At 40.0% G+C, this 22124-nt stretch overlaps 1 protein-coding gene across 5 annotated transcripts in view; it reads left to right on the top strand.

Moving 5' to 3' along the window:
• IRSp53 (Insulin receptor substrate 53 kDa) overlaps nt 1-19375 on the top strand; it is a 68273-nt gene extending 48898 nt beyond the window's left edge. For all 5 annotated transcript variants that reach the window (XM_011316714.1, XM_011316717.1, XM_011316716.1 and 2 more), the window contains 10 exons: nt 6518-6579; nt 10316-10387; nt 10473-10676; nt 10765-10956; nt 11043-11274; nt 11834-12037; nt 12868-12970; nt 13653-13887; nt 14280-14458; nt 15347-19375. In XM_011316714.1, coding sequence (XP_011315016.1) covers nt 6518-6579; nt 10316-10387; nt 10473-10676; nt 10765-10956; nt 11043-11274; nt 11834-12037; nt 12868-12970; nt 13653-13887; nt 14280-14458; nt 15347-17546 — 3683 coding nt within the window. In that variant the 3' untranslated portion in view covers nt 17547-19375. The remainder of the gene's footprint in view (nt 1-6517; nt 6580-10315; nt 10388-10472; nt 10677-10764; nt 10957-11042; nt 11275-11833; nt 12038-12867; nt 12971-13652; nt 13888-14279; nt 14459-15346) is intronic.
• The last annotated feature ends 2749 nt before the right edge of the window (nt 19376-22124 follow it).

Here is a 22124-nt window from a genome sequence, read left to right as displayed (position 1 = left end):
GAATTTCACCTTCGAATTTCCCTCAATTAATCTCGGAATTTTCTGAAAAGAAGAAACCATATATAAAAACAAAAGATCATATCAATTGGCTGTTCTTGTCACGTCCGATGGTTTGTATAGACTGTACAGTCTCGATTTCTCGTCCAGAGTATTTCTATTGATTTAGATAAGTTTGTTCACCTCCTAGAGTTACATAAATGCTAACTATATCCAATGTGCCTGAAGCCCTTGGGAATTGTCGTGATGTAACAGGAAAAAGAGGAGAAAGTTGAATTCCAAAATGAAGAAAGCCGAGAGGGTGAACTAGCTGAAAGGCGAGACGGCAAGATGGCGCCGGGTGAGGACGTGTCGTGTCGCATTATGAAGCGCCGGAGACATACCATGATCCCCTCGTATTTCCCACCCACGTAATTCCACCAGATAAATCTTCAAAAACAGATACAATATAGTGGGAGAAGGATAAAACTATCGTAATGGTAGATATCCATTTCCATAATCGATGGGAGCGCATCACCTCTCTTTAATATGAGTAGAGAACGTTCTGAAGCACTCAAACCTGTCTCATTTCACTGGAGACGTTGACAGAGTGTCTACGAGATGAGGGAGTACAGTTGAGAGTGAAAATTAAGGGGATGAGAAAATCGAGACGATTCCGAGTCTCATCCCACGACCCACACGAGGAATGAAAGAGAAATTTCACAGCTTCACTTCTCCATCTGCTTTGACTCTCCCCTTTTTTTTGTATGGACAAACTGATCGAGGAAACTTGGAGAATTTCTTGGCGAATTCTGTGGACAATCATCGTAACATTAAACGCACGCGTGCCCCAGAGTTTCCTTTCAAAGCTGTACAAAGTAAAGGCATAACAGCTTCGTTGTCTCGTCTCATTCTCATAGACGACACATTCGAGCTAATAACTAGACTCACTCGAATACTTGACGACTTATGTTGTATCACCAGTTTATTTTTTGATGTTAATATTGAGGAGGATGAATTATTTTATACATTTCAACTCGAGCTAGCAGCATATTGATTTCATGGAAACTATAAGAAGTCGAATGTCTCAAGAACGCGCACTGTTACTCCTTTCAAAAGGAACTGTTTTGATGTTGGAAATCAAATGAAGTCTTTCCTTATTGTCCTTCTAGGCCGCCGACGTTTTCACGAGGTCCTCCCTCAGGACGAGAAGGGATATAAACCATTCTCTGATTGATGGGAAGTAATTATCAGCATTGTGGCTGGTTAGTTTGAAGGTTTGGCTTGAGTCATAAAAGTCCGCGTGGAGTAAAATATTCTGGCTTGGGTTTCGAGGGGTGCGACGTTTGGCGAAAGGCCCACCGTGGTAATATAATCGGAAGTAGTTGGAAGCACCTAAATCATAAACTGTTTCAGGATGGAATGTTCGGGTTAGGAACAAAAAATTAGTAATAAAGATGCTGAATTAATTTAATAAAGCACGCGGGTCCTCAATATTTAAAAAAATGGAGAAAAATGGTGTGATCTGGGGTTTCCCATGATTTTTACCATGATTTTTACCATGATTTTTACAAAAAAAAAAACAGATAATTATCGATTGGAAAATGATTCACCCCTGAGACATTCGACCCCCTGTAATCCAAAGAATATATTTTTAATACGAAACATTCGTCTTTCAATATTGGTGTGAGGTGGCAGGAGTCAGGTGGAGGAAAAGTTCTGCCGCTCCCTTTCTGCTAATCAATGAGCGGCAGTTCTCTTCAATTTTTCTGCTATTACAGGTTTCCCTTGAGTTATCGGAATACTTGCTGATGCTGTTCAATTTTCGACCCTGAGATTGGCCTAATATAAGGGGCTTTTAACGGGCAAGGCATTACCCACGGAATTTATCGCTTTTACATACAGGAATTTCGGATAAATTGCCGACGCTTGCTATTGCGATTAGATGATAAGAATTGAAATGAAATGGAGAGAAAAGATGGGTAATCAGTGCATATAAGTCCTCCAAGAATTTTCTTTGCCATCTCTCTCTAGAGAGCCTCCAACCCTTGAAATTGATGGTGTGTATTAAAATAAAAACCACAACATATCACGAGGTGATCGGTTTTCCAAGTAGACAACCTGGATAATCGATAATGGAGAATCGTCTTTAATTTCTCATTATTTCAAGGAAGACTTGCTGATGCTGTATACTTCCACTGCCAGAGTCAACCTAATATACGAGAGGCTTTTAACAGCCGCGGACTACCCCGTTGATATTATCTCTATACATTCAGAGATGTTTCAAAAGTTTGTTAGTGTATCCAGAGCAATGAATGCATTCAGCATTACCCATTTCTCCTTCATTTCTGTTGGGTTTCCATTCAAATGTGAGGATTCAGCGAGTCAATGTGCGAGATAGACCAGCGAATCCCACATTAATTAGTTCGAGACGGTCGAACAGTTGAAGACTGTTTGAACTACCCTTGATGGTGAGGGTTAAACTGAGATAGCTGTGGGTAAAGACTTGAATTGAGAGCTAGACGAGAGCTAGGATGTGGTTAGAGGCAAACGATAAGTCGCACTATTGTTGTTTCAACTACCCTCATTCTCCCACTTTTAACCCCTTCTATCCATTGTATGGCCGCTCTCTTACCTTCTTCTTGTATATCTTCTTGCATCTCGGCGTGCACAGATGCGGAAAACGGTATACATTCCCCTCCTGTTTCACCAAAACTCCCCAAGTCGTGAATTATCTACATATATATTTTGCAGTGTTCGTTTCGATAGCGGGTACTCTTGAAGGGTAATACGCCAGCTATCGAGGGCAAACACCATTCTTTTGGAGTAAAATGAGGAAGCATTTTTTGAAAAAGTGGGCGTTAGATAGAATCGATGCAGAGAATTCGAAGGCAGAGGCTGCAAGTGGAATTTAATCTCGTCGATTTATCGGTATTGAGAGCTCCCAGGGACTGATGGTGCATTGCAGATGCATTTCTTGTGTATCGATAATCGTTTCGGTATTCGTTATAAAACCGCTCCGAGTTGGGGATAGTTTAAAAAGTTTCAAGTGATGTCAAACTTTCGAATTAATGTCGTAATCCCAACAATTAACGTTGCACGGAAGTTGAATACACCTCGTTCTAGTACGTCTGATCAAGCAGGAATTTGATGTGCGGTGCGAATTAAAAATGTACGTTTGGAAATATCGCAATGAAAGGAACATACATCGGATTTCCTTGAAGAGGTTCCGAATAATTTATGAGAAGCTTTGATGGTCAGTGAATGTTTAATTATAATCTTCCATAAGATTGAACAAGATTGACAAGAGTTATGAATCGTTAAACCAATCTTAATGAGCTATTCCAATCGAGCGATTACTCCCATCTGCTGTGATAAACTATCCATAAAATTTTCATGTGATGAACATTGGCCATAACTGTTACTCATGACTAAATGTTCTGTCAGTGTAATTTATGCGTCATGTTCGTACATCGGGTTTTACCGAAAAATGGTGAGTGGGGAATAGAATGTAGCTTCCCTATTGTCCGAGAAATGAAATTACTCGATTGGAATAAATAACTCTCCCTCATCTTCCTCTCGCTATGTACGCATAACATAAACTCCTAGTACTTCAACCATCTGCATTGCAGTTGAATAAAACAATATTAAGTGGGGTCGGTTGGTACGAATGAAACGACACACCGGAAGTCGCTCGTTTATTCGCCTCCCTTTTATTTTTCAAGCGTAAGTTTACCTCTTGTGAATGGAATCCCCTTGGGTTTCTGAGCCAAGTGGTCGAATATTTGAGGATGCCTGAGTGAGCATGGCAATTGACTGATATTGGAAGGGAAACGATCTTACGGTTTGGCAAATCTTGGTGCCACATTTGGAGGAACTCAAACGGAATGGACAATGCCAGAGAATTCTGGTGGGTATCAAGCCACGGGATTCACCATCGCCAAATATTGAATTCCCTCAACCAGTAGTTTGGATTTGAGTCTTGTAACATAAAAGAGAGAGAGAGAGAGAGAGAGAAGTTTTAGGATATCATAATTGACATATTCACAATATTGTATAATAATTATTATTATATTATTATTCTATTCTGTTTTGTTGTTTCGGAATGGTCTGGAATGTTAGGAAATGTGAGAGAACGATGTTTTGAGGTCATGTCTATATATATCTGATCGATAACTTGGGGTTTCGGCGAGCAATCTTGAGAAAATTTTCAAAAAATTGGAAAGTTTTCTTTATTGTAGGTATGGTTAATAAGCTTTATTATTACGCAGTCTCAGTCTGATCGGTCCTGTAGCTTCTCAGATATAAGAACTATGTATTGAGCTTGAAGAAGATGAAGGGTTGACAATGTGGATGGACGTTTAGACTCAACATTTCTCTGAGTGACTGATTAGAAATGGCTGTTCGGACATGGAATTTTGAGGAAGTGCAGTGACGTGATAACGAATATTATCGAATCCAACGTATTAGTGACAGCTGGATGTTCTTGTATGTTCTGAGAGAATGATCTACATCGTTCTATCAACTTTCTCCAGAATTTCCGCACTTATTCTCTCATTTTCTCTCGCCCAGTCGCATCAACAATTCAGAAAGGGCGCGAGCTTTTATGAGCTTCCGGCCATTTCGTCACTACTACACACTCGACATTTTTTCCCCCTCTTCTTACTCGGTTTAATTATTTAAACCATCTTGTGAGGATGTTGAGGGGTCCTGGGTTTTATCGTTTTGAGAATTTAATTGCGAGTGAAGTTCCGCTATTTCTGAGTGGAAAATTCCACGGTACCCTTATGGCTTTGTAACTCGACGTGGCTTTGAGCAAGTTGTAAAGAATTTTTGTAGGCATTCTGGGTACTGTCTCTTCGTCTTGAAAATTATGCTACGATCCTCTCTTTATTCTAATGGATTCGCGTATATGGCCCGTAAAGATTATATCTACATTAGGTACTCTTCAGATTACGTTTACAATGTCTTGTGTCGGTGGAAAGGAATTTTAGGTGAAAGTAAGTCATACCGTAAAATTTATTTTATAATCAGTTTTTCTACTATTAATCTGACGAATGTTTGAGCGCTAATGCTTTCCCGATAAGCCATTTATTTTTTCGCATTTCGAGAAGTATCTGAATAGAATGGGTTGTTAAGCACTTAATGGAGTTGAAAATTGCCAGTATCATCCAATATAATGCGATCTCCTTATATTCCTCTATAGTTTTTATCATAATTGTAAAAATTGATAAGACTGAATGAATTCGATTTTTCCCCCGCCAGCATGTTAGTAATATTACTTGCCTTCAGTGTATTTTTTCATGCCAACTCGTACATAAAAATGTTCACGCAAATGATACGATTAAAGACAATTCAAAGGAACTCTTACGCCATTTTTTCAGAGTGTTCTGTAATTGTTATTGAATATTTTTCCTTGTGTACGTTTCTGATAGCGATTTCAGAATAAGATTTCTTAAGCTATTTGCGTTTATATTTTTCTGCGTGTTGGCAGTATGAAAATAGATATGGTATATAAACAAAATGAAATAGTAACACGGAAAAGTCGAAGGGGAGTTAAGAGGTGCATGGAAGGGGGTTGTTATCGATGTTTACGCTGCATTCCTAAACCCTTTGCACCCGAGCATTAACCCGATCTCTCTCAGTGAAGCCCCACATTGGGGCCAAAGCCCCATAAGCGTCGTTACGCTCGCCTTGCATATATAGGCAGCCTCTGCTCTTCTGATTTCCATTTAGAGAATAGTTTATTGCAGACTGTACAATGCCCCCATTACAATAGGATTACTCACATGATATTCACAGAGTTGTTACTGATTATAGGCGCCATGCAACTTGCACCGTCTTTCTGCATCCATAAAATTCGATTAATATCACTATATAGTTCACCATTATTCATATCACTTTCTTAAGATATTCGATACCCTACATAGATATGCATATATAACTTTTTTTTTAAACAAACTATTTGACGCCTTAATTAATGGTTTAGGAACTACAATATTGTACTGTATTTTTGAAATTTTTTATTAATTTAAAATTTTTCCTTTTTCTCACGGTGATAAATGATGAAAAAATGTTGAGATCGATATTGGATGTTGTTTAGGACTACGAGATCTGGTCTTCTGCTTCGCACCACCAAAAAGCTTTGCAAAAGTCACTCTCGGCAAAGCGTCTGACGCTTAAGTCTGCGACCACTTTCAACCCCTGGGTTGCACCAACCGGATTAAAGTATCGCCACTGGCCTCTGAATTATTCAAGCCCCTGTACCGCAAGCATCACCCCCATAACCCGCACTACAACTTTTCTTTTCAACACTGGTATATAAACCTACGTACTCCCTGTCGTATTTTCACCAAACCCAAAACTTTTACACCGGTTACCCACGCTATTTTTTAATGGGGTTTTCACCGCTGATCGATTGAGTTTTATTTCATCCGAGATTTTTTTTTCCCGAGAACTTCAACTTTAAATCGAGTTAAATATCCATGAATGAAAAATCATTGACTAGATTTTATTAACGATAAAAATTTTCTGCTTTCAGGCTCGGCATTGATGAGAATTGTGGAGGTCTACAAGGAGATCCAAGAACAGGAAATGAACATCGTAAGTCAGCCGTGAAAAAAAAAAGAAAAATTGAGAATTAAAGCCCCTCCAGTTAGTCCCTCATCCAACACGCAGAAACCGAGGAAATGGAATTTACTGAAGAAAGTTCAAGCAAAGGGGACAACCCCATTCCTGGTGAAAATTAACAATATTTCGAGACGCTTTTACCACCGCAATGAGAACGTTCTTGTGTGTAGTCACCGAGCATTCAAATTATTTATATAAAACTTTTAATTACGAAGCAATTAAAACCTCTTATCAATACAGTGAGGAAAGCAATAAATGTCTCTCAGTCTGAAAATCAATGGGCCTGACATTGACTGACACAGACTGACACATTCCACTGGAAAATTAATTGGAAAGTTTCAAAAACTTGATGTGTTGCCTTTGAATTCTTTGCAATGGTTTTAACGCCGTTTCCAAGCTTAGAATTAACAATTCGACTTCAGCTGTACAAAATATTGAATTTTAACCATTTATTTATTTATATGAAATTTTTTAACGTGTTGTTGATGGGCTGGAGCATCTGATGAATTTTCATCTTCTCTAAGGACAATCGACATACCAGGTTACCTTCAAGTGTCTAGTACCTTTACTTCCTATTTGTTTTTTTTTATAGAGGCTACATCCTCAGTATTAAAGGAGACAATTACTTCTCTTTTCTTATAAACTCCTCGCCTTTTTATACCACTTGGGCTCTTGTGGTATTATTTGCAAGATATAAACGACTTTATTGCTCAAATCTAAGGGCCCATTACAAAGCCAATAGTTCACCAGAGCTTTGCACCCACGTATCCACTCCCTCATTTAACCCTGGGACGACAGATTTTTTTTCTTCACTCAATTTTTTCATTTTCCCTTGCACTCTTACTCCGAACAATAGACGGAAAAATGTGGTTCTTTCGGTGTACTTAAGAGAACGGAATGGGACGATAAATATTCCTGGATAAGGAGCTGCCACTGCAGAAAATAAAAAAAGAACAAGGGAAAAATAAGAGGAAGAAAAAGTACACATTGAAATAGAGGAAGAAGCGAGGAAAGAGAGACTGGCGTGTGTTGAGCATCGAGCTTTCCTATCGTTATGTCTTTTTACTGTATTTTACTTGAATTTTTTTATTTTGTGGTACTACAAGTAAATTCTTTCCACCTTTCTCGCTGTATATCAGCGCGTTTCACCCTTCGAGCTCTTTGTCTATTTCCTGAGATTACAGGCACTTAGTGCCATGTTCCACATACTTTTTGTTCAAGCCTCTTCGATGGAGCCCTATCCTGCATTGACCTGATTGTTTCATCGATTTCTTTTCTTTTCTGAACTCAATGCATAGAAATGGTGAAGAACAGGCGTTGAAATGGAAAGAGGAGTTGGCTCGTTGACTCTAAAAACACACCAGTTAGAATATGAGTCGGGAATAAGGCGACTCGAGAAAAGACAGATAATGGTGGACAAAGATTTTTCTTTAGACAGAATTGGATAGTAGATACACTTCGTGGAGGAGTACCACTCCATGCCAGGCTTCGCTGACTGGAGCACTTCTGGACACTGAATTGATTTCGATGCCAGGCAATTTAACTGCCACCGAGCAAATAGTCTCGGCAAGGCTCACCATTATTGCAGCGTCATTACACCGAATATTCTATTTGGAAACAAATATTGGGTATTTGATAATAAGAGAGCTTATCTAGAATCATCAGAACAGCCAAGTGATAGGTCAAGCTGCTGATTGCATTAGCAAAATTTTTCTCTATTCACTGCGATATGCTTCACACGTGAGTAATTGCAAACTTAATCGGAGAGCCTCGGGGGGCTGAGTTGGACGTTAGAAGTACAAGGTGTATATAGAACAAGTTGGAACTCTCGGTTAATCCGATTAAGTGGCTGGCTGTTTCGACGTGGCAAGGTTTCAAAGTTTAATTCAGGAAGGCTAAGAAAGTGCTCGGGGAAGGACTCAGTAAAATTTTACCCTGTATGGGTAGACAACCAAAATGGAAAATCCAAGTCTCAACATCAAATGGCCAGGGGGGTAGTCCAGAGTAGATGGAGTGGTTTTGGTTGGTCGGGGGCACGTAGAAAAACAGGGATTCGAAAGAAAAAATAGAGAAGGGCGAAAGGGTGAGACTGGTTTTTTATTTTCAAATCCCAACCTCTCGGAGCTTTTGAGTGCAACGGTAACCACAGCATATCCTCGTGTGTGTAGTTTCGTAGGAGGATGGGGAGTTTTCGAGAAGGAAAGGGGAAGAGAAAAGGGGACGAGGAAGCGCGTTTTCCAGCCAGTTTAAATTTGCTCAGAGAGAAATGTTTGCACGTCCATTTCACTCATTCTCCCCCTCATGACTTTCATCGCCCTCCGACTGGTTCATCCGTTTGTGAATGTACTTGGCGCCGGCGAGAGGTCTGTGACTTCATGAGACCTTCAGTATTTTATTTCCTCGCGTAATCTCCATCAATATCGGAAGCTAGAGTAGTTAAATCGACGTCAATAAACCGGAAATAATTGGCCAATGTTGAAGAACAGACGAGAGTCTTAAAAGTTTGATACTCCGGGGGAATTGTCCCGTTTCTTCTGATCTCGGGCCCTTTTCTCCAAGTGGAAAAAGTCAATTCACATCCTTTAGACCATAAATTCACGAATGGATTTTTTGCTTCCCCCTGATTTTCAACACGTACTTTTTTCAACGTTTCGAAACAGTCGAGTCTACTGGGGTGAATGTGGAGAATAAAACGCGATGTGGCCTTTATTGAGTGGGCTGACAAGGGGAACTGTAAGCCCAACGAGGCTTGCTGTGAATCCACGTACTCAACGAATACTCTTGTTTCAGGTTCTCGCAATTTATACTCCAGTGAATTTTTTTTTTCAGTCACTATTCTTTTTATCACTTTTTTTAAAGTTATTGTGAAATGAGGAGCTTGCCTACTCTCTAATCAATGTTTATTAAAGCCAGGAAAAAAAGCGAATAAAAAACTGGTATCCATCATAGCGAGGAAACCCGGCAGGTAGTTGGAATTAGAGTTGGGGCAAAAGCCAATAGGATTTCGGGAATTCGTTTGGTTATTGCCTCGAGGGCAACCCCACTATGCCCCTCTTTTTGCGCCATTTTTTTTTTCGTTGGTGATATAAAAATATCTTTTACCGATGTCGAATTTCGATACAAGTTTCTTTTTTTTTTTGCGTTATTTTACCAGTTGTTTTATTCGAATTTCCCGGTGCATCCAATAGTCGAGTCTTCTATGGTATAGGACCTACACTGTGATATGAGCTTCCACATTTTTTTAATACTTCCATTGAAATAGCTTTCAAACGTTTTAGAGTTTCTCTATTTCCGTGTAAATTCCGTATCTGTGTTGTAAAATACAAGTGGGGTTTTAACCAAGTTTTTTAATTCCCCTCAAGCATATTTTTATTTATTTTTTGAGTAGTCAAGATGGCTGATAGAAGTCGCCAATTAACCGACTGTCTTTCGCTTAAGTTGTAACCACAGGCACAACAACAAGGAAACGTCAGATAGACAACCCTTGGAGCGTATCATTCGTGTGGTACTTTTGAAACGACGGCTTGAACTTTCTATCGCACAAACTCCGCAACCTCCTCAATGTAATTAAGCTCAAAAACGGGTCAAGCACCGGTCAAGGGTGATCTCCGGATAGATTCATTTTCCCTCAACTCCCGTTCCAACCGCATTCATCCTCACGTTTAATTAATCAAATTAGTTTTCATCCTCATCTCACCTAATTTTCCAGCTGAAAGCATTCTACGTGGACCTTTTGGTGCCCCTAGAAACTAATCTCGAGAAGGACACCAAAGTAGTCCAGGTAAGAAAACGTCTTGAAGAATTTTTTATGATGAATAAATAATTGGATGAAAATACTTCACAATGAAATTCTCGTGTACTTTCAGAGCGAACAGAAAAAGTTTCTCCAGCAGCATAAAACCCGATCAGAGACTTACAGCAAAGCAGCCGCGACAATGAAGAAGCAGCGGAAAAAATCACGCGGAGCGAGTAAGAGTGATCTCGCCCGGGATAAGGAGCTCAAAAACATGCAAATACTTGAGGAGGAAAAATCTAAATTAGATGCCTTTTGCGAACAGAGCCTGAAGAACGTGAGTATTTATTATGTATGATGAATGAGAATGAACTCAAGCATTTGCCTCGTGCACATTGAATAAACACGAGAGGGAATATTTCTAGGCAATGACTCAGGAGCGCAGAAGATATGGTTTCGTTTTGGAGCGGCAGTGTTCATTGGCAAAACATTACGCTAGTTTCCACGAAGTTGCACTGGCAGCTCTACATCCATCTGTAGATGAGTGGCGTGAAGTAGCGAATACCCGTGAATATTTGCCTCAATCAGTCGAGGATATGTTTGCCTCACGACTTCGAGTAAATACAACTTCGAATTAATTAATTTTTTCATTTCACCAGTCAAATTTGCATTACTATTTAAACTCGCTTGTTTATGCATCCAGCAAGTTTCATTCTGGCCAGAAGACGAGGAGAATGGAGGGTCACAGCTGACCATGAGTTCACAGTTGCGTAAAACAAGGAGTATGGACAGTTCTTGTCTAGAGCTACGCCTTGGAGCCCCACCAAGTCACCCACCTTCTATTCATCCCAATGATGGCTCACATATATCTTCGGCCCTATCAAGAGCAAGGTCCGAGGCAAATCTCCATGCCTCCAATCTTTCACTAGGACCAGGTGATTAATCCCCACTATAGGTCATCGTTAACATCATCCTTTGTGATTCTACAACCACTCACTGCATAACACCACAAAAGCATTTACACCATTATCATAAATTGCACCATAAAGTGCACCAACATATGCAATCACTTATCTTCACTGGACCACCTTCATTCTAGCATTTGTAAAAAAATAAAGCATTCAAAAAATTGCGGTTAGATTATTCTTCGTGGATTCATCACTCATGATGGATTGTAAAATATGCTGCTGTTGTATCTCACAATTTCAAAACCTTTCGCCATATCGGATGCATTCATTCTGTACCCCTTTCGTATCGTGATTGAATAGCACTGAATTGTGAATTGAGTGGATTGATATTGTTGGCTTTTGATGCATTCATTGGGATAGTCAAGAATCCCACTTTTGTCATAAAGAGTAATAACTGGACATTGGGAATTGACTTTTTTTGCTTTCTCCCTTCGTATTGAACGTGGTGTTTTGTGATTCGAGTAGTTAATTAAAGACACTTGGGTGAAAAAATGAAATGCAAAATAACGGTTATGTGTCGATGCAGATGTCCCAGAAACTCCACCCAGACCGAGATCCATGGCACCAGCATCTCGTAACAGTGTTGTTGGTACTAGTGGTGGTACTAGTGGAACTGGTAATTCTTCTGGGGTATGGGGTGAAGCTTCGCTTGCTCGTGCACTTTTCGCTTATCTGAGCTCTGGAGAGAATCAACTGAGCTTTCTCGAGGGTGATCTTATCGCACTTATGGGTGAGTCAAGAATTTGTTTTCGGGCTATCACCATCTTTCGGTCATTATCAAGACAAAGGGTATCTGGAGTATTTTTTATTGGGGATATATCGACATTTGGAGCGATAAATTTCATCGGTCACTGGTGATAAGGGAAAATAAGGGATTCGGGTGGAATTGATTGAATGTTTTACATCTTACAAGAAAAAATCAATACTTATTGAGTAAATTTGATTGTTGATATTAATTTGTTTGAGTTTTTCATTGATATATGTTTTACGTTGATAAAAAAAAATTAATTCTTCTAGATCTTTTAGTAGTTATTGGGAGAAAAGGGGTAGTACAAATCCAAGGGAGTTCTCAATTTTCCAGCAGCAAGGAGACCAGAATCTTCAAAGTTACTTGAATATTCAATCAAAACATGAATATTCATCACTACATTTCAGTGCATTTTCAATGAATTAAAAATACTAGGTTCTGATACGAGCCCGTAATTATCATAACATAATTAAACTAGAATTCAAATCTTCATTGGTTTACTATCGTGTATTTCGTCACTAGGCCGTTAGGAACTTTTCTGGCGATTGTGATTTCCTCGGCTTCGCCTCGAACTGTAAACACAATCGTCCGAAGAGTTATCTTCGGCCCAGTGACGAACGATATTTTTTGTCATTCTGTCCGTAGGCAGGGTTATACGACTGCACATCGGTCTCGAAGCATTATCTCACGGATTGAGTGATAAAAATGAAATGATAGATTTACAATGAAAATATTTGAATCGCCATTAAAATTTTTATGAATGCCTTACGCAGCGAAACTAATATAAATTCCTCGAAACGTTGCTCTTGCAGGAGATCGTCAGAAAGGCTGGCAATTCGGTGAGAATCTCCGCACCCAGGGTTCCGGGTGGTTTCCGCTGGCTTATACTGAAATTATAATAGACGATAGTTTAGGGTAAGTTTAACCGAAACCCACGGATTACATAACGACACTTTATACACTTGAATTGATCCGATGATTACCATCGATTGGGCTATCACAGAGAGGACGACTGAGTTAGAGTTTTGCATTGACTGATACGAAGAGGTGTAAAATGAGGATGAGGTAGATACTGAATGGAGAATTTATCCTGCTCCACGCGTACCTCAATGACGACAAGGTTAATTTGCTCGGACACTTCGAGAGGTACGAGAGGATGGGGTATAATATCCTCGCAAATCCTCGGGTACAGTATCGCTTCGGTCGATCGACTCAGGCAACTCGATACATGTTACATCGCAATCTCGTGGCCCACGATATACGATGTTACTCGATTACTCCATTTCCCCTTTCCCTTTCTCATTCTCATTCCCCCATAAACGTAAAGTGGCGTTGGCTATCCAGGATTCTTTAAGAATATAGAGAGAATGAGAGGCAGTGGGATATCCTGATCACGTGACTGATCCTTCTATTCAACTCTTTTGTTGAAAGCTTTGAAAGAATATATTCCCTTTAACTCACAAGATTTTGCCTATAAAGTTTAAGAGGTTTAAAAGTTTTGCCTCGTTGAATCTTACCGGGAAGATGTTCAATATACGGAGATTTTATTTTCCTCCTGGTATCGAGAGAATTTCAATGCTGTGGGGTATTTTTACAGGTCACCAAACCATGCCGCGAACAATGGGCGTTCACCAGAGCCGAGGGCTATGCCTCCTTGCAAACCACCCCCATCGAGACCACCGCCCAGTATTGATGAGCTCAACACCGTTGGTAACGGTAATGTGAGCAACAATAACAACCTTGGTGGGGGTAACAATAATACACCGACTAATGTACCCAAAAGCCACAGCGCGTACAACGTTGGTACTCCCACGGGACGACAGCCAAAATCGGTGAGATGTTATTCATAATTTCATTCGCTTGGGGATTATCGAGCGTGGGGCGTGCAATATAAATATTTTATGATACCGGTTGGAGTGAAAAATCCAAGTTTTTCCCTCTGACGCAAAATAAAGTTTTATCGACTCGGGTGGAATCTCTTGAGGATTCAAGCTTTTTGCTACTTCTGAGATAACAATTTTACTTCAGCTTCTTTAAAAAATGGGACAATCGATTTTATTAGTTTCAATAACAGAAGACTAGCTACCCGGCTTGAAATAACTTATCAATCGCCAAAAATTTGATGAGCGCAATTGTCTGGTAGGAACACCAGGCTAACCATGTTATTGCAATTTGATTTACTTTTATTGTTTCACTAAAATACCTGAATATTTGTTCTCGTTAGATCCGTCCATCGGGAACACTGCCTTCTCTCCTAGCAGGGGGTCGAAGAGTTCAGCCTCCGGTACCACCGATTCCTCCTCCTCAAGCTTTCACTTCTCTTCACAGCAGCAACGACAGTGGTTTCTCCAACGAACCGCCAGTCCAACCGGACATTGACTACAGCGATGACGAAGCAATGAGGTAATATTAATACGCATTTCCCGTAGACAGACACCTCAGTTTTACATTCGAGCTTTGATCTCGGCTGCCGGACTATTCCTCGTGCTACACTCCTATCCCTGTTCTTGATCGTCGTTCCTCTAGCTTGAATCGAGGCTTTGTACATGCACTAATCTTCGCTGATGGCCGATCATCGTTTGGAACTAGCTAGATGCCTGTCGTAGAATTGAAGTAGAAAATTCTCCTTGGCAACGCTCCCATCCAATATGTGAATCCTCGATTCTCCCGTGGAACTCAGGCCAAACTCACTCGGCCAATTTGATATTAAGTACAAATAAAAAAAAAACCACTTTAAAAGCAACCCAGAAAATATTCTTGGCTCTCACAATCGCCAATTTCATAATCCCAGCTAATTTATGATCCTTTTTACTCACTGTACGAATGAAAAATATCAAGGGTATATTTATCTCAGATTCTCTCAAATGTAAAGCAAAAAAATTAAAAACTAGAAACTTTCTAATGTGGGAATTATCCGAATGCCGAGGGCGAGACTTTTTGCAACCCTCCAACAGTCCCTCCTCCTGGATTACATTTTTTTTTTCATACTTCTCTGGTATTCTTTGTAGATTCCGCATGCGATACCGTGGTCGATGGAATTAAACGCGTGCCGGTGGTGGCCCTTCTCTTACCCCCTATCTTGCGAGTGTCCTTCCGCATGGCTGGTGTACTATTTACCCCTATCTTTTTACCACAGTCATCCATGTAGTTCACATATTATCATTCTCTAATTTTTTTTTACGCCCCAATTTTTTTCTCCATTTTTCATTCACATTTATTTAAACTTCGTTCTCTCATCCCACCACGAATTCTCGGCGAAACGAAAAACACGTGTTAAACAAAAAAACCCAGACAAAGACGTAGAAAAACTCGTGGGGATCGTCTGGAAGCAGCGGAGAGGGTACTAAAGCAACAGCAGGCGAATCAGACACCTCAGCAGAGAGATGTAGACGAGAAGGACAAGGATTGGGAGAATGATTCCTGGAAGACAATCCCTCGGGACGAGAACAGCTGGAATATGTACAGAAACAGTATGGACATGTGGTCAGAATCTAAGCATCCGAATAGGAATAAAGGGAGTGATCTCGAGGGAAGGTATACAGCTGTGAATGGTAGACGACGGGTCGATACTCATGATCAAATACGTAGCTCCGACACCGAGTTACGTGATAAACGAGAGAGAAAGGGTGAATCAAGTAGAAAGTCAGATTACGAAGAGTCGCGTGGAAGACAGCAAATTGAGCGTAATTGTAGATACACAAATGGTGATGAACTTCCGAGGGAGTTAAGCCACAGATCCCGCGAGGATAGACGGGAGAATGCCAAGCGTCAACGAGACATCGAGGAATCCGAAGATGAACGTGAGATCAATAACGAGGAGGAGAGCTACGAAATAAACGATTACCCTGATAAATTCAGCAGTCAGAAATACTACGAGAATCACGAGACTAGCCATAATAACGAGCGTTACCAAAATGAAGAGAGAGAACGCGAGGAGGACAAGTACGAAAATGATAAGAGTGAATCAATTTCATCAGCCTCTGATTCGGAGGACGCAAGCACCATCACCATTCCAGAAACTGGACGAAAAGTCGAGCACATAGCTCAGAAGCTTGAGCAAACAGCCCAGAAGTATGCTCGTGAGCACAGTCCACCCAAGTTTGTAGAAAGACGTCGAGAGGACTACACTAAGAGTTTGGATCGAGAGGGAGAGCCACCGAGTTATGAAAAGTACGAGCGTGACACGAGAGCTGGCCAGTCACGAGAGAGATCTGAGAGGGAGAGATATCCAGAGAGGAACCATCAGACCTATGAGCGGGAGAGAACATTTGAAAAGAATCCAGATCGTAAGAGAAATATCGAGAGAAACTCAAACCGTAGATTTGAGCGGCCACGACCGCCATTCGAGGATGCACCAGAGCGGCCACGTGATAAACCATACAGAGAACGTCGTTATTCGGAAAAGGAGGAAATTTATGGTGAAACGGGACGTTTTTCTCGTACCCCAGGTACACTCGAGAAAGACCGTGGGTATGAGTCAAATTTCGAAACGAAACTCGAACGCTCCAAGGCCATTGAGAAAGTTCAAGTAGGCTATCGGAGAAATGAATCGTCTCAGAACCGCAAAAGAGACCCGAGTGATACGAGAAGTCCCGAGTGCAATGACACTAATAATAATACACTGAAGAATGATAGAAAAAATTTGCCACGGCAGAGTACAGCGCTGGGGCACCTGGTGCAGACAGGTCGTGCATTCGATGTTGATATGAAGAGTCCAAAAGTGGTGAAGAGGACTAAATCATTCTGGAGATTCAGAAGAGACTCGGAAGTGCTCGAGGGGATGGCTCTGTGGCAGCATCGCTCTCTGGTGGACATCCCGAAAATGGTGAAGCGTGAGGTCAAGGATCACAAGGTCAAGGATGATTCTGAAATATCCCGGAAATTATCACCCGATAATCACTCAGGATCGGGCAGAAGCATCGGTAAGGACTCGCGTAGCAGTGATAACACACTCACGAATGATTGCAGTGAAACGCGTCATCACGAACGAGAGGAGCCGAAACCAGCGGAACGCAGCCTAGTTCCAGATAAATCCGATTACTTCGATGACTTTCCGACCCCTGCTGAACGGCCAAAAGCTGTTGAAAGATCAGAATACAGAGTTCAAAGAGAGGAGAGATCCTATTTCGTTGGAAATGTGTCGAGAAAAGCAATTCTTGAGAAAGAACGTAAACGCAGTCTTGAAGCAAAGCGCAATATGGTTGTTGCAGAATTGAAGGAGAACAACGACGCGAAAAAAGGTGAACGCAGAATCAATTCTTATGGAGATGATGATGATGGACTAATTCAGAATTTCTCGGAAACTGAAGCGTCTGATGAAGAGTCAACTTACAGTTGTATTGTTGTGAAGGAGCAGCAGGAGAAAACCCTCCTACCAAGAACGAAATTGCGAAGGGACAGTGACAGAGAGGGTGAGAAAAACACTTGTGGTCCTTGGTACGATCTCTGGGGTGTTGACGCATCTGTCAATAATAAGAAGAAAAAGAAATAAGCACTCAATCTTATTTTATCACCCTTGTACTTAAGTTTATTGCGCATTCCATTTGTTTTTATCAATAAGTTTTTTTTTCTTATTAGTCATTATTATTCATATGGATTTTGTACTTCTGGTATCATATATTCCCTTTGTTATGTGCGATATTAGTGTCGTTTTGTACTAGAGCACTTTTGTCTCTGTTAGTTTTGTAGACATTGTCTAATAATGGCCTCGTGTGCATCCTTTCATTAACTGATAAGTCTCTTGCAGAAGTAACAATGCATTTGCTACGGTTAAACTGAGGAAAACAAAGACCAACGATCGATCAGCCCCAGCACTGTGATATCACAGTTTATTAATGGAATTGAGGAGTGCTGATGACACTGACACCAATGTCTCGGATGTGAGACAGATGGAGGGTCAGTTGATATCTGCTGATTGTGGCAATGAAGTGGAATATTTTTTTTTCCAGGCATGACGTGAATATCCGTCCAGGATTATTTTCGTGAGAAATTTTTTTTACACTCATTCGCCTGGGGGGATCGTCATCGTTCCCATGCTAAGCCTGAATGTATGTCTTGTACCAGGTTCTTTGTGGCATCGTTATTCAGTCGTTTCGTTTTCCCACTGTTCCTGCACTCATACCCCCCATCGCCCCCTTACCCGTCAAAAAAAAAAACCAAGGAAGAAAAGAACCTTACTATATTTCAGGGACTTTTACCACTTGGCTTCCAACCAAGATGAAATTTTATTAGCATTCCCAGAATATATTTTTTTTCTTCCTGCGATATGGGCTTTCATCCAAGAATAAAGAATCTCAAAAAATCTGTCCAGCTTGGAAATCAATATTTTTTATACTTTATATTAATTTTTAACGAACATTACTTTCATGTGAAATATATCATGCTGGTCCACAGTAAATTTCCTCACGTCAACATGAAAGTTTTTATTCGGATATCGTAAAAAAAGATCTTCATGTGTTGAATGCCTTGGGGGGAGGTGCAGTATGGAATTCCAACTTATACGAAAACAAACTGGCACTTCATTTTTTTTCCGCTTTTATACCTTTTCAGATTTTTTTCCGAGCCTCGTAAAATCATTTACCATCTTGGTTGGTACGCCCTCAATTTCTAAATAACATTAAAATACAATTATCATTGTTGCTCTATCGAATCAAGACCAGGAGAGAATTAAAGATGAAGGAGACTTCAAGGGAGTAACTTGCACACGTTTGGCCATTAAAATTTAAACTTTGTTATACAAAGTTTTTATGTGCTCAGTACATACCCATGAAAAGCGTACGTACTTGTTTTTTATTATGTTGTAGGTGCTAAGAACACGTTCTGACATTATCGCAAATTTACCTCTATAGTTAACTCCATAAAATAAAGAGAGACGGCAATATTACAGGAGATCCCAAGAAAAATGGTTTAGGGCAATGGTTATAACCGCTATACGAATATATCATTTAATTCCTTCACCTCTTTCTTGTTCTTTTCCTAATCGTCTAGCTAAATGCCACGTATACGGTTTCCAATCATTGAATCAGATCGGCAGAAGAACAACAAAACTATTATTAAATGTTAATCTAAGCACGTTGCACTTGGTGAGGGCGGGCTTGATGCAGGTAGATTTCTGAAAATATGGAAAAACGAAAAGAAAGCAAAACTATGCCAATTCTCGCTAGTGAGAATCTAAGTAATAAGTAAATAAATAAATTTCTCTCCCATCCTTCAAGTCCGCTCGGGTAAGTTACGTACTAAGGGATAAACGAAAAATCATAACGAAAAAAATTGAATTAAAAATCATGTATACATCCATTATTATATTATTGTTATTATATTAACATCTTTGTGCAAGAACTGTGTCGTTTATTGATCCTTCCCTTACCATTAGATATACCTTTTTTGAAATTGAAAGAACTCAAGTGGGAACTCAATAAAAATGAAATTTCATGGGATTGTATTAAATTTCCTATCTATTGATTACATGGAGAGCTATTCACTTTCTTTGATTCTGTAAAATTTTTCTTGTCCACTTTTCTCTCTGAAATTAGACACAGAATACGTAATTTTTATTGAATATTTCTCACCGTGCAATAGTTTGTGATCCAACACTTGATAAAATGAAAATTCCGTTCGATGTGATCTATTTACATTGACGACGCAGCAGACTAGCGAATTTCCATCGAAACTGTAAGTAATTTGTTTGGTATTAACCTAATGAACCAGCCCTTGTGAAATGATCGACTCGGGTTGACTCACGCGGGAATACAAATCCACGAAATATTGTCTGGTTGAGCGCACGAAATGCCAATTGAGGTTGTGCCCGAGAGAGACAGACGATGTTTGGTTGTGGTACAGTAGAAATCGCGGGTTGTTCGTGCCCAAAAAGGGATGGGAGTAAAATTAGCAATGGGGGTGGACACTGGCTAGCGTGATAGGAAAGTTGCAGTGGTGAGGTGAAAATGGTCAGGAATATACAGCAGAGGGAGTAACGCGCCGAACGATTAAACATGGCACAGTGTATATTTCGCTTTTGCATCAAGGAATCAGTAAATAGGCGCGAAATTTCCACTACCGTGGACTCGTCTCTTCTCCGGAGGGAACATTGGGAGGAGGTAGCCGTAACCCGTTGATTTGAGCATTTGTTGAATTGCCCTTTAAAAACCAATTATCAAATACATGACTTGAGCGCTCGCTAACGATTTTCAATGTGCAAACATCGATGATGCTTGGCAAGTAAACAGTGAGCCATTCAATTATATTGTGAAATTTCAATGGGAGCTGTCTGCATGTCATGCACACGCAGACTGATTGATTTTTGAAAATTCTACGCGACTAATGGAGATTCAGAGGGGCGAGCTTTATGCCTCCAAACATAACTGATGCTGAAGTCCACATAGAATTCTCCTGTTCATCATTGATCTATATTTAATATCATTCCCAATCCCTTGATGCAGTAGTATTTATAATTTTTCTTAGACTACCAAGAATTCCGGCAGTTCAGTCAGTGAATGTGGTTAACTTAAATTCAGTCAGCAATTTGTTTGCAATTCGCTGGAAAGTTCAATCCAACTGTTACTCTATTTATGTTGGTTTTTTTTTTCTATTTTAATTTCTACCAATATCATTGGTAATATGCTATCTATGTTATATGACGAATTCATCGTCACATATCGTCTCATTTGGAAGCAAAAAGTAATGAGGGTTTATCAATTGGTTTGGCAATTGATCTGGAATAAAGTGAAATGTGGAAAGATCTTTATTTTACGTGGGTAATCGAGCCTTATCGCTAGAGTCATTGCAATGGGTCGTAATAATCGCGAGGGGGGTCCTGATTTTATGGGCATCCAAGCACCTCGTTTCATTGGCTGGAAGGAGAGTAAGAGAATTCCTGCAAAGTTGCACGAACCTACACCTACAGTCACCACTGGTACGTTTAATATTTCAGGATATTACTGGGTACGCAGATTACTCGAGGGGCCATGCAGGATGATAGGGAGGAGTGTATATATGGTGTGAGTGCGCTAGACGAACACCAACGTGTTTTCAGGGGTTTGGCTACCTCTCGAGTGCCAATTGTCGATAAAGCCAAATTACCGACATTAATAATCAAACGTGAATAGCTCAAGGGAAATTTCACCCATCAATTGTTGGGCAAGTGAAGTACAAACACATATGAAATATAAAGTTCAATAAATAAATTATTAGTTTATACAGCATGCACCGTCTTTTCGATTTTTTTGTTTAGAGAAACTTATTCATTTACCAAGTGCAGAATTACCTCGAGTGCAAAAAACCACTGGTATCATGAGGCACTTCATTAGTTTAATTAATTCTCACGAAAGTACTTACAACTGCAATCCTTGGGAAGGCTGAGGTCGGAGGGGGCTTCAGTGAAACTCACTCAATGCACACCGAAGGGGATTTTTACAGCGTCTGTCGTATTGCCCTTTCACCTTTCAACCCCCTTCATTCCATTAGAGATATTGAAGTTATACCTTGCCCTCTGATGACCACTCGCTGCTGATGCAACCGATTCCTGATTCCAAACGAAAAATAGAGGGCTTTCGTTTAATCAATAGAGTTTTACGACAACCACTATTAATTTTTATTCACTGGCCAGTGTTCCTCAAATATTATTACGATTCCTTAGCTCATCATTGTTTTTTCTTTGTTGAATTTTGAGTTTATAAGGTTCAGAATTCTAAAACGATTGGACTGGAGAGAGATTCAGCTAATGGTTTAAAATGAGTATCTCTAGAAATTCACATACTTCATTCCACCATGGTAATACAACTTTTTACAGAGAAGAACTTAACAATATTACAATGTTTGTAGAATCGTTATAATTATTTCTCCCGGAGGACATCTTAGGCTTTATTTAAATGTATTACCTAAAAGGTTGAATATACATTTTCATACGGGTTCCTGACGTTAATTATCCCGTGATCATTTTGCCAGTGAAAATTTCCTAGTGTATCGGCAAAATGGAAAAAAATTCATTTATACCTAGACTAGCGATCGAAATTATAAACACATGTTTTCCATAATTCTCTGTCTGTGTATTGGTTGACAAACGGGACGGTAT

The sequence above is a fragment of the Fopius arisanus genome, unplaced genomic scaffold, assembly GCF_000806365.1.
Source record: "Fopius arisanus strain USDA-PBARC FA_bdor unplaced genomic scaffold, ASM80636v1 scaffold00008, whole genome shotgun sequence".
NCBI lineage: Eukaryota > Metazoa > Arthropoda > Insecta > Hymenoptera > Braconidae > Fopius > Fopius arisanus.
Note: the sequence above shows the minus strand (reverse complement) of the source record. Positions and strands in the feature narration are given on the sequence as shown.